The sequence below is a fragment of the Zootoca vivipara genome, chromosome 7 (assembly GCF_965207765.1).
Source record: "Zootoca vivipara chromosome 7, rZooViv2.hap1.1, whole genome shotgun sequence".
In the NCBI taxonomy this organism is placed as follows: Eukaryota; Metazoa; Chordata; class Lepidosauria; order Squamata; family Lacertidae; genus Zootoca; species Zootoca vivipara.
The window spans coordinates 91,943,657-91,956,818 of record NC_142590.1 but is presented as its reverse complement, the minus strand read 5'-3'; the positions used below and the strand labels follow the sequence as shown (position 1 = coordinate 91,956,818).

Sequence of the window (13,162 nt, the reverse complement as noted above, 5' to 3'; positions counted from 1 at the left end):
ACATTCAGACACATTCAGATTCTGATTCAGTTTTATGGGTTGTCAATCCGGACATTTCGCCAAATGCTTCAATCTCTCCGATATTTATCTCCCTCTTTTATGTAGGCTAAGGAGCAGAAGAAACAGAAGAACTACCAGCGGCTCCTGCAGCTGGATGGGCAGAGCTTGGTGCCATCGGACGAGGCCCTGGAGTGCCCCATCTGCTTCTTGGCCCTGCAGCCGGGCGAGGGGGTGACCTTGCGGGAATGCTTGCATTCCTTCTGCAAGTAAGTCAATGACCCAGTAATAATAATAATTTATTACTTATACCCCAACCCATCAGGCTAGTTCCCCCCAACCACTCTGGGTGGCTTCCAACAGAATATTAAAAACACGATAAAACATCAAACATTAAAAACTTTCCTAAACAGGACTGCCTTCAGGTGTCTTCTAAATGCCAGATAGTTGTTTATTTCCATGACATATGACGGGAGGGCGTTCCACAGGGCGGGTGCCACCACCGAGAAGTCCCACTGCCTGGTTCCATGTAACTTCGCTTCTCGCAGGGAGGGAACTGCCAGAAGGCCCTCGGCACTGGAACTCAGTGTCCGGGCCGAATGATGGGGGTGGAGACGCTCCTTCAGGTATACTGGACCGAGGCCGTTTAGGGCTTTAAAGGTCAGCACCAAGACTTTGAATTGTGCTCAGAGACGTACTGGGGGCCAATGTAGGTCTTTCAGGACCGATGTTATGTGGTCTCGGCGGCCGCTCCCAGTCACCGGTGTAGCTGCCACATTCTGGATTAGTTGCAGTTTCCGGGTCACCTTCAAAGGTGGGATGGAACGACTCCCCTAGGAAGAGGAGAATATATGGGAGTTTTCTCCCAAGTGGAGAGAAGTGGAAAGTAGAGTCCCCCAAGGATCTGTATTGGGGCTTGGGCTCTCCATCAAAAGATCTCTGGGTGGTTCATAAGATAAAAACACGAGATAAAAGCACAAATAAATAGTGAAAACAGAAACAATGAAACAATAACTCCCACCAAACATTTAAAAGGGCATCGGGTGCTCTCCCCAGGGAGGTGCAGCTGGTGCTTTCATTATACACCTTTTGGTGCCAGGCAAAAACGTGCTTCTGTAGCCAAGCTTTTGGCTGATTGACATCCAATGCCCTTTTAAAATGGGGGGGGGGGGTTATTGGGTTATTCTTGTTTGTTATTATTATTATTATTATGTATTTTGTGTTTTTTATTGTGATTTTATGTTGAGACCTGATGATAATAATAAGAATGTCAATGTTTTTGCCTGGCACCTCAAGCTAAATAGTGAAGGCGCCAGGCAAGCCTCCTTGGGGAGAGCATTCCACAGACGGGGAGCCACTGCAGAAAAGGCCCTGTTCCCATGTTGCCACCCTCAGGACCTCTCGTGGAGGAGGAGGCACACGAAGAAGGGCCTCAGATGATAATCTCAGGGCCTGAGTCGGTTCATATGGGGAGAGGCAGTCCTTGAGATATTTTGGTCCTGAGCCGTTTAAGGCTTTGTAGCTCAAAACCAGCGCTTTGAATTGGGCCTGGAAACTCATTGACAACCAGTGCAGTTGGGCCAGGATGGATGCAATATGCAAAAAATGCCTTGTCCCAGTGAGCAACCTGGCTGCTGAATTCTGCACCAGCTGAAGTTTCCAAACCTCCCTGTCAGGGGTTCTTGCGACTACTCTAGAGTAACGACGCTCCGCATGCTTGTCTTTAAACAGTTTTTATTAGTGCAGTCTATTTACAGTGAGACAGGTGTGTAAAACATGTCTGCTCATTCCGATGCAGAATCCGGCACTGCCCCCCCCCCACGTGATCTTCTCCAACATAGGAGTCTCGGGGCAGTGAATCTCCTCCCTTTCTTTCTCCTGCGTAATTCCGGAACCGGAGGAAAGGGTCTACGCTCCATGCTTTCCTTTCCCCCCTTCTCCCCCTCTCTTTCCTCCCTCCTGTGTAGCCGGGGCTCTCCCATGCTGCTGGAGCCCTGGCCCTCTTTCTCCACTTCCTGACTAGCCTCCTCCGAGCCCTCGCTTCCATCACTGCTTGGGGAGGAGCTACTTCTGATGCAAGGGGGAGGTTCTCTGTACTTCCTTCCCCTTACACTCCCTTTCCCATATGACGTGTGTTTGTGTCCTCCCCATAATTTCTCCCTCCAGGGACTGCTTGAGAGGAACCATCCTCAACAGCCAGGAGCCCGAAGTGCGCTGCCCCTACATTGACGAGAAATACTCCTGCCCAGGGCAGTTGCTGGAGCGAGAGGTCAAAGCGGTAGGCCAATTAAAACGTGTTTTGTACACACCCCCAGGATTTCCCGCAAGGAGCTCAGGATAGTGCAGGCATTTCTTTCCTTCCCTCTCCCCAATTTGATCCTCACAACAACCTTGTGAGGTAGGCTAGGTTGAGAGTGAGAGCGATTGGTCTCTCTAATTTTCACACAATAAGCTTTACCGGGGGGGGGGGGAGTGTTGAACTTCTTGGTTCAGCACTCCTACTCAGTGTGCCACGTGGATGCTCTCACAAATTGTTTCTGGCTGATTATCATAGAATCGTAGAATTGGAAGGGACTTTGGTGATCATCTAGTCTAATCCCCTGCAATGATAGAATATTTTGAAATAGCTAAACTAACGGCAAGGATCAGATACCAGAGCAATGAAACCCATCTGAAAGAATGGAGTAAATTTATGAAAAACATTGATAAAATATGTGACTAACTCAATTACAAGTAAACTAGACAACAGCCGCATAACAGAATATAAATTGTCAAATTGGGGGGAAAATAAAAATAAGATGAATGACCAAATCAGTGTTGAGTGTCGAAACTTTACAAGAAAGTAAGTGATAAAATATTGTAAATATCTAGTTTAGACATCTGTATAAAATAAGAAACAAAAGCTGTATTTGGAAAACGACAGAAACTACGCCAACGAGAAGGATGACTGTAGAAAACAGAAGAAGAAGAAAGAAAGTTGGAATGTCGGGAAAGGGGAAAAATTATTTTATTTTTCTCTTTCCTCTTTTCTTTCTTCTTTTCTTTTCTATTTGGAATTTATGGTGTTTATATGTTTTAGTTTTAATGTATGTAATTTATTTCGACTCTTCACTATCTATGTGTATATATTTGTGCTATAAGGAAACTACTAGAAAAAGAAACTTTCAGTTGTTATGTAGCAAATTTTTAAAATAAAGATTATGTTAAAAAATAATAATAATCCCCTGCAATGCAGGAGTAATAATAATAATAATAATAATAATAATAATAATAATAATAATTATTTATACCCTGCCCATCTGGCTGGGTTTCCCCAGCCACTCTGGGCAGCTTCCAACAGAATATTAAAAACACAAGAAAACATCAAGCATTAAAAACTTCCCTAAACTGCCTTCAGCTGTCTTCTAAAAGTAAGATATAGTGGTACCTCGGGTTACAGACGCTTCAGGTTACAGACGCCGCTAACCCAGAAATAGTACCTCCGGTAAAGAACTTTGGCTCAGGATGAAAACAGAAATCGTGTGGCGGCGGCGGCAGTGGCAGCAGCAGGAGGCCCCATTAGCTAAAGTGGTACCTCAGGTTAAGAACGGACCTCCAGAACGAATTAAGTTCTTTCCTAAACGGCTGCCTTCAGATGTCTTCTAAAAGTCAGATAGTTGTTTATTTCCTTGACATTTGATGGGAGGGCGTTCCACAGGGTGGGTGCCACCACCAAGAAGGCCCTCTGTCTGGTTCCCTGTAACCTCACTTCTCGCAGGGAGGGAACTGCCAGAAGGCCCTCGGGCGCTGGACCTCAGTGTCCGGGCTGAACGATGGGGCTGGAGATGTTCCCTGGATTATGCAGCAGTCCCACATGGGGATCGAAACTGCAACTTTGGCATTATCAGCAACATTATCAGATTGATTGATGCACCAGTTAGAGTTAGAGCTTGACACCCAGCCCGGCAGCTCTTGCAAAATCCCGGGCTCCATGGGTAACATCATTCTCACTCGATACTTTTGGAGGCAGATTCCCTGACTTAAAACAGCATGGTTAGGCAGCTGGGCCAATTTGCTCCCCGTTTTCGGAGGGGAGGGGTCTCCTGTGATGTCGTTTTGATCTCCAGCTCCTGAGCAAAGACGAGTACCAGCGTTTCTTGGACCTGGGAGTCTCTGTGGCCGAAAACCGCAGCCGTTCTAGCTACCACTGCAAAACCACGGACTGCCGGGGCTGGTGCTTCTACGAGGATGACGTGAACGAGTTCCCGTGCCCCGTGTGCGAGAAGGTGAACTGCCTGCTTTGCCAGGTGAGATGCTCTCTGCTCATCTTAGAAAGTGCCATTGTGCATGGATGTGCTGGTTACACTAGAAATTTAGCCTGCGGGCGGGGAAGGGAAGACCAGTCTACAGCTGGGAGATGGCAAACGTGGTTGGAGCTCAGGAGCGGTGGGCCCGGATCCTTCCCTTGGCTGTCCCTTGCTGGTGGAAGGCTAGTCACCCGATGTCAAGATGACATCAGGTGGCAACTTCAGAGGGGCTCTCTCACAGCGCCATTCAGCCGAGCTCTTTTGAAGGTGTGCTGTCGGTGTCAATCAGCTGATTGGCACCGACTGCGTCCATTTCAAGCATCTCTTATATTTGCAGGCACGATTTGTATTCAGACTGGACCTGTAAGCAGAGGGATGTCAGCCCTTGCAAAAGGAGATTTCCCCTATTTCCCTATTGAAAGCAGGGCTGCAAGCAGACTTTGCAGATCTGCTTTGGGGCAAGGCCTTTGCAAGCACTAACAGTCAGCTGATTGTGGGTGCTGTAAACCTTTGCCGGACAGCATATTCATTAGAGATTTTTGCAGCCACTCGCCGCAGTGGTTACAATGAGCTCCTTTGCATGTCTTCAGTTAGGTAAGGGCTTTGCTAGTCCCAGCTACCAGCTGACTGTTGTTGTTGTTTAGTCGTTTAGTCGTGTCCGACTCTTCGTGACCCCACGGACCATAGCACACCAGGCACTCCTGTCTTGCACTGCCTCCCGCAGTTTGTCAAACTCATGTTTGTAGCTTTGAGAACACTGTCCAACCATCTTGTCCTCTGACGTCCCCTTCTCCTAGTGCCCTCCATCTTTCCCAACATCAGGGTCTTTTCCAAGGATTCTTCTCTTCTCATGAGGTGGCCAAAGTATTGGAGCCTCAGCTTCACGATCTGTCCTTCCAGGGAGCACTCAGGGCTGATTTCCTTAAGAATGGATAGGTTTGATCTTCTAGCAGTCCATGGGACTCACAAGAGTCTCCTCCAGCACCATAATTCAAAAGCATCAATTCTTCGGCGATCAGCCTTCTTTATGGTCCAGCTCTCACTTCCATACATCACTACTGGGAAAACCATAGCTTTAACTATACGGACCTTTGTCGGCAAGGTGATGTCTCTGCTTTTTAAGATGCTGTCTAGGTTTGTCATTGCTTTTCTCCCAAGAAGCAGGCGTCTTTTAATTTCGTGACTGCTGTCACCATCTGCAGTGATCAAAGAGCCCAAGAAAGTAAAATCTCTCACTGCCTCCATTTCTTCCCCTTCTATTTGCCAGGAGGTGATGGGACCAGTGGCCATGATCTTGGTTTTTTTGATGTTGAGCTTCAGACCATATTTTGCGCTCTCCTCTTTCACCCTCATTAAAAGGTTCTTTAATTCCTCCTCGCTTTCTGCCATCAAGGTTGTGTCATCTGCATATCTGAGGTTGTTGATATTTCTTCCGGCAATCTTAATTCCGGCTTGGGATTCATCTAGTCCAGCCTTTCGCATGATGAATTCTGCATATAAGTTAAATAAGCAGGGAGACAATATACAACCTTGTCATACTCCTTTCCCAATTTTGAACCAATCAGTTGTTCCATATCCAGTTCTAACTGTAGCTTCTTGTCCCACATAGAGATTTCTCAGGAGACAGATGAGGTGATCAGGCACTCCCATTTCTTTAAGAACTTGCCATAGTTTGCTGTGGTCGACACAGTCAAAGGCTTTTGCATAGTCAATGAAGCAGAAGTAGACGTTTTTCTGGAACTCTCTAGCTTTCTCCATAATCCAGCGCATGTTTGCTATTTGGTCTCTGGTTCCTCTGCCCTTTCGAAATCCAGCTTGCACTTCTGGGAGTTCTCGGTCCACATACTGCCTAAGCCTGCCTTGTAGAATTTTAAGCATAACCTTGCTAGCGTGTGAAATGAGCGCAATTGTGCGGTAGTTGGAGCATTCTTTGGCACTGCCCTTCTTTGGAATTGGGATGTAGACTGATCTTCTCCAATCCTCTGGCCATTGCTGAGTTTTCCAAACTTGCTGACATATTGGGTGTAGCACCTTAACAGCATCATCTTTTAAAATTTTAAATAGTTCAGCTGGAATATCATCACTTCCACTGGCCTTGTTATTAGCAGTGCTTTCTAAGGCCCATTTGACTTCACTCTCCAAGATGTCTGGCTCAAGGTCAGCAACCACACTACCTGGGGTGTACGAGACCTCCATATCTTTCTGGTATAATTCCTCTGTGTATTCTTGCCACCTCTTCTTGATGTCTTCTGCTTCTGTTAGGTCCTTACCACTTTTGTCCTTGATTATGGTAATCTTTGTACGAAATGTTCCTTTCCTATCTCCAATTTTCTTGAACAGATCTCTGGTTTTCCCCATTCTATTGTTTTCCTCTATTTCTTTGCATTGCTCATTTAAGAAGACCCTCTTGTCTCTCCTTGCTGTTTTTTGGAAATCTGCATTCAGTTTCCTGTATCTTTCCCTATCTCCCTTGCATTTTGCTTGCCTCCTCTCCTCCGCTATTTGTAAGGCCTCGTTGGACAGCCATTTTGCTTTCTTGCATTTCCTTTTCCTTGGGATGGTTTTCGTTGCTGCCTCCTGTATAATGTTACGAGCCTCCATCCATAGTTCTTCAGGCACTCTGTCCACCAAATCTAAATCCTTCAACCTGTTCCTCACTTCCACTGTGTATTCATAAGGGATTTGATTTAGATTGTGTCTTACTGGCTCAGTGGTTTTTCCTACTTTCTTCAGTTTAAGCTGGAATTTTGCTATAAGAAGCTGATGATCTGAGTTACAGTCAGCTCCAGGTCTTGTTTTTGCTGACTGTATACAGCTTCTCCATCTTTGGCTGCAGAGAATATAATCAATCTGATTTCGATGCTGCCCATTTGGTGATATCCATGTGTAGAGTCATCTCTTGTGTTGTTGGAAGAGAGTGTTTGTGATGACCAGCTTGTTCTCTTGACAGAACTCTATTAGCCAGCTGACTGTTAGCACCTTGTAAACCACAGGGCTGTGCCTTAATTTTTTTTCTGGTGCCACACCTGATGTCATGTGCTGTCAGGTATAAGGCAGGTGGGCAGGGTTTAGATAAAAACAACCGCCTTGCAGGCCAAATGGAGAAGCCAGTTGGGTCAAAGGGGTTCTTCACTTCTACCTGTATCTCTGGATACAGGTAGTCCAAATTCTTCGAAATACTTGTTTATGGGTGAAGTAGGGATTGTTCATGCTGATGAAGCTGCTTTAGTTGAGATTCCTGCATTACAGGGGGTTGGACTAGATGACCTTCGGGTTCCCTTCCACCTCTACATTTCTAAGATGTAGAGTGCAGGACAGAATGGGAATGGGTGTAGATGTCAGCTTGAAGTGTGCAAGAAAGATAATTAATCTCCGGTGCTGAAGAGCCAAGTGGACCCCGGATGGATATCAGTTCTTAGGGTAGAATATTCAGATAATAAGACCCTTCCTAGAGGAAAAATGGAACAATCAACCATTTCCTGCCCATTGGTGGTATCCGGAATCTGCCCTTTTCAGCGGATGCCTAGGTCAGCTTGGTAAGAGGCTATCGGGTACATGCCGTCATTTCTGGGGCACCCTACAAGTGTTTGGGGGAAGGGGACTGGAAGTCAGGATCCAAACCACGTCTCTCGTCTGCAGGCTATTCACGAAAACATGAACTGCAAAGAGTATCAGGATGATCTCCAGATCCGAGCTCAGAATGACCAGGCTGCACAGCAGACCACACAGATGCTGCTGGTGAGAAGGGGGGGGGGCGCTGAGTGGCTCTGAAAGGGGGAGGGGGAGGGTCACCCGCCCCCCAAGTTCAGGCCCACACAGTCTATTAGCAGTCCTCCGCCCCCTGGTTCATGAAGCAGCTGGGAAAGAGAGCAGTTGGCTTGTTCATTTTACCTGCAAAAATGTTGGCAGCTCCAACTTTAAGAAGAAAACAGCAGGGTGGTAAACGGCACAAAGTCAGCAATGAAATTATATTCACGAAACGCATACAAAAATATATCGTGAATCAGTAGATCAGCTGAATGTATCCATCCATCCATTCATTCATTCGTAAGATTTCTTACCCACCCAGGATGGGTTCCAACAGTAGCATACGCAATTCCAATAAAACAGATAAAACCATTGCAGCTATCAAACATTCAAAACCGTTCAAAACGGAACAGAGCAGTATAAATTCAGCGAAAGAGGTGGGTCCCACAAACCCCCTCAGTTGTCAAAGGGCGTGTGGCTTCAGTGTGTGGCAAAAGCTGTGCAGGGGCTCAGGGCGCCTCCGCGGGGAGGGAGTTCCACAACTTAGGGGCTGCTGTAGAGAAGGCTCTGCCCCATCCTGTCCCTTCTGAGAGTGGCCGGGTGACGCCCCTCCACCCCCAACGTAGCTTAACATCTGAGAAGTCTGTAGCGATGGAGACACCTTTGGATATTTGGGGGCAAAGTTGCTCAGGGCTTTAAAAACACGAGCCCTTTGAATTGGGCCCGGACATCAACACGACCCCATCACCCGTCGGGGGGGGGGGAGGGGGGAACCTGGTGATCCGGTTTGCACCTGCATGGTGATCCCGGCTGATTTGCAGCATCTAAAACAGGGGTGGACCAAGGGGAGTAATGGCCAGCGAGGAGGCACATATAGTTTTGGAAGGGTTTGGGGATTTCTAGACCCATTTATGCAACAACCACCCACCCTGGGAGAGTGAATAGCCCAGTTCTGGCACAATCTGCACCACGCAATCCCTTGCCAGCAGCACCCCCTTGCCCCTGTCCCCGCCCCCTCTGTTGGAAGAGGCAAACCTAAACATGCTTTCCCTTCCAGAACATGGTTCAGAAAGGGGAGGCCATGCACTGCCCCACATGCAAGATTATCGTGCAGAAGAAAGACGGCTGCGACTGGATCCGCTGCACCGTCTGCCACACGGAGATCTGCTGGGTGACTAAAGGGCCACGGTGGGGGCCCGCGGTATGTGTTGATCAAGCGTGCTACAGAGAGTGGATTCTCTTCAAACGGTGTGTGGTGGGCTCTGGGGCCCTTTGGGACTCCCAATCCATTCAGAGATTTGGCTTTGAAAGATTGGACTGGCATGGGCTATGTGACACCAGGATCCTCAGCCGCAATTGTTTCAACCTTTGCACATGCCGGCTGGGGCTGATGGAGTTGTAGTCCAAAACACCTGGACTACAACATCTGGTTGTTTAGCTGCCGAGGACCGTAGTGAGGACTTGCAGGGTGCAAGAGCAGAGCTAAAGGTGTTGCAACAGATAAACTCTTCCCAAGAAACAGGTTGGCTGTTGAAGCTTAAAGATTACAGTGGTACCTCGGTTTACAAACAGTCCCGTTTACGAACGCCTCCGTTTACAAACGCTGCGGACCCAGAAGTGTTTACATCCGGGTTCCGCAGCGTCGGGTGCACAGACGCGATCTGCGCAGCACGTGCGTGCGCAGAAGTGCTCTATCAGCGCTTTGTGCACATGCAGAAGCGTGCCTTCGGAGAGCGAATGCCTCCGTTTACGAACGCGATCCGAGGTTCTGCTGTATTATTAATAATTTATTATTTCAACCCGCCCATCTGGCTGGGTTTCCCCAGCCACTCTGGGTGGCTTCCAAGAGAAAGTTAAAAATACATTAAAACATCAGTCATTTAAAACTTCCCTAAACAGGGCTGCCTTCAGATACCTTCTAAAAGTCTGATAGCTGCTTATTGACTTGACATCTGATGGGAGGACATTCCACAGCGTGGGCGCCACCACCGAGAAGGCCCTCTGCCTGGTTCCTTAGAACCTCACTTCTCACAGTGTCCAGGCAGAATGATGGAGGTGGAGACGCTCCTTCAGGTATACTGGACCGAGGCCGTTTAGGGCTTTAAAGGTCAACACCAACACTTTGAATTGTGCTCAGAAACGTACTGGGAGCCAATGTAGGTCTTCAAGGCTGGTGTTATGTGGTCTCAGCGGCCGCTCCAGTCCAACCTTTGTAAGAATGTAAGACAAATTCTACTGGATCAGACAAAAAGTCCAGCCTGGTCTAGCATCTAGTTCCCACAGTGGCCAACCAGATGTCTCCAATAAGCATTGCAAGGAGTTATTGCCTTGCGTGGGGGTTGGGCTAGGTGACATACTTTTGGAAGGTAAAATTAAAATCTTTTGGTTTTCCAAGAGCAGCTTATGTGCTTTATAATCATACATGGATTTACCACACTAAACATTGTCCAGTCTCAAAAAGAATAGCAAATTTGAATTCCTCAAACCCCAAAACACATTTTGCATTGAAGAAATTTGCAAACGTTTTTAAGTTTCGCCCCCTGAAATGGCATGCCCTGATTCTGCAGTCTTCCGTCTTTTCGGATCCAGGGCTTCTTGACGTTGTGTGGCTTGATTGTGCAGATGTGAGAAAGCAGATATGGGAAACTTCCAGGTAATGAGAGGAGATGGCTGGCGATGGCCCAGGGCTGTTCCACAGCCCTGATGTTGCAGACCAATTACTCCTGTCCAGCCACCCTAGCACAAGGGATGTAGTCAGGTGTCTTTTGAGAGAACTGTGTGGCTGGGAACTGCTTCTGGTCATGCGCACGATGAGGCCTGATGTGTTCGCCTGTGAACCCAAAGACTGTTGGAACTGGTGTGCAATCCACCAGATGGAAAACTAGAATATCGACTACACACAGGCACGTCCAACAGGTAGATCACTGGACATCTGTGGTAGATCACTGGTAGATCACTGGCTCCCCTAACCCCCAAAGAAGCTCAACAACTTTTGTCTCCCTTAAAAAAGCTCAACATTTTTGCCCTGCACCACCCAAAATGTGGCTTTCCTCCCTAAAAGAAGCTCAACAACTTTTTCCTGAACCCCCCAAAAGGGGGTAGATTGCTGCCAGCTTTTAACTCTGTGAGTAGATCATAGTCTTTTGGGAGTTGGCCACCCCTGGACTACAGTTTTGGTGACTATGCACAAATAAGTAGGGTTTTTTTTAAAAAAAAAAACTTCGAAGGAAGAAATTTCCCACATAATTGTGCTAAGGACAATTTTGAAAGTAGCAATCCTGCAGGAGGTGTCCTCCCGTCTCTCCCCGTTTTCCTGTCTGGCAATTTCCTGACCTGCTTTGTTTTTGGGCCCTGCCCTTTCCCGTACAGGAAGACCTACATTGTCCTTGGACTCTCATCAGGACCCTCCCATGGCTTCCTTCGTCTCCAGCCCTGTAAGATAATCTCTTCCTTATGTACCCCCGCCTGCCCTGTTTCATTGCTTTCCGTCTCCTCCTCCTTCCCCCGCAGGGTTCTGGCGATACCAGCGGGGGCTGCCGCTGCAAGCTGAACGGAGCCCCCTGCCACCCCAGCTGTCAGAACTGCCATTAACCAAGAGGGGAGGAGAACTCTGAGCTTCTGGAAGGAGAGGCTGTCTCGCTTGGCGGGCAGGGGGATGAAAGTCAGGAGCGAACAGTCAAGCTGAGCTCTGGACAGCCTGGGCTTTTCGAATGGCTCTGGCACAGCAAAGTTCAAGACTCGCAGGCTCAGCTCATTCGCCAAAGAGGAGATGACTTGCTTCTCTTGTATTTCCATACATGTGAGGGCTGGGCAAAAGGATTGAGTGGAAATGCAGGCCTCTTACTGGGTCCGAGGGCATGCTGGACTTCTTATTGTAGTCCTCGTGCAGAACAGGCTTCTTGCAATATCCGTGGAGAGATGCTGTTTTTGCTCCTTTCTCTACAACCAGTTTTTCCTGCTTCCCTTCCATCCGGCTGCATTGCGTTCTGCATCCTTCCATGCCTATAGGAGCAGAGGCTGCTCTTGCCAAGCTGCAGTTGCTTAGCTAAGCTCTGACCCCTATCACAGATGTGACATTCCCCTACGGTGCATCAGAACCAAGCTTGTCGGCACTGAGATCCACTACAAAATAGGCTGGGTTTTGTGCACAATTTTTACTTGATTTGCCCTAATAAAAGTTATTTATAAACTAAACCTGCTGCTATGTTTTTTTCTGCAGGTAGTTGAGCTGCAAATAGTAACTTAACTTGCATCGCTCGGGACCAGGTTAGTGAGGCCGTGTATTTGGGGTTTAGCAGTCCCATGTTCCCAGATTCCTTCAGCCTAACTTAGTTCACAGACTTGATAAAAGTGTAAAATGGATTCTTATCATCTGTCCTGAGAGCGCATAATTAAGACAGGTGCAAATTTTAAAAAAAGAAGGCGGAAGGATTGATTTCAAACACAAAAGGTTTTATTTTTGCTCTGGGTTTGGGGAATTGGAGTATTTCCTTTCTCTTTCGTTTGCTTTCCTTGCGGGAAGGAAGAACTGGTTCCATAAAATAAGAAACTGCTAGGAGATAAGTTGTTAAAATGCATCCTGACTCACAGCCATGTAAGTGTTTGGTCTGGGGCAATTTAAGAACCTTTGACTGTAAACCTGGAAAGAAAAGCTGAAGTGCTCCTATCAGTGCTGTTCTAAAACAGCTATTTTTGAAAGACCACCTTTGTGTGGACAGGATGATCACATTCTAGATCTTTCTCTCCAGCTTTCCCAGCTTTGAGGAACCTTTTGCTTGTCTGAAATAATTCTGAAACATCATGTGAGTCAGACAAGCAATGGATCCTGCTGACTGAAGGTGGAGTATTTAAGGCATCTGACCGGCTGCGGCTAGAAAAGGGATAGCAGACTTTAAAAAGCAGGGAGGGCTAATCCATATAGGCCTGCCTATAGGCAAAGATTGCTCAAAGCAGCTGCTGCTTGGGGCAGCCTTAATTATACATACCCGGTAGCGGGGTCAACCCCATGAAAAGCAGATGACTTCTTCCATCACATGCAGAAGCCTTTTCAAGCAAGCTCATTGGGAGAACGCCTCCTGTGGGATCAGGCCAAAGGGGACTCCCCTAATTCAGCATCCTGTTCTCACAGTGGC

At 47.4% G+C, this 13,162-nt stretch overlaps 1 protein-coding gene across 2 annotated transcripts in view; it reads left to right on the top strand.

Moving 5' to 3' along the window:
* RBCK1 (RANBP2-type and C3HC4-type zinc finger containing 1) overlaps window positions 1-12,224 on the top strand; it is a 28,555-nt gene extending 16,331 nt beyond the window's left edge. For both annotated transcript variants that reach the window (XM_035122100.3, XM_088674788.1), the window contains 6 exons: window positions 106-266; window positions 2,164-2,275; window positions 4,104-4,283; window positions 7,923-8,021; window positions 9,088-9,231; window positions 11,541-12,224. In XM_035122100.3, coding sequence (XP_034977991.1) covers window positions 106-266; window positions 2,164-2,275; window positions 4,104-4,283; window positions 7,923-8,021; window positions 9,088-9,231; window positions 11,541-11,621 — 777 coding nt within the window. In that variant the 3' untranslated portion in view covers window positions 11,622-12,224. The remainder of the gene's footprint in view (window positions 1-105; window positions 267-2,163; window positions 2,276-4,103; window positions 4,284-7,922; window positions 8,022-9,087; window positions 9,232-11,540) is intronic.
* The last annotated feature ends 938 nt before the right edge of the window (window positions 12,225-13,162 follow it).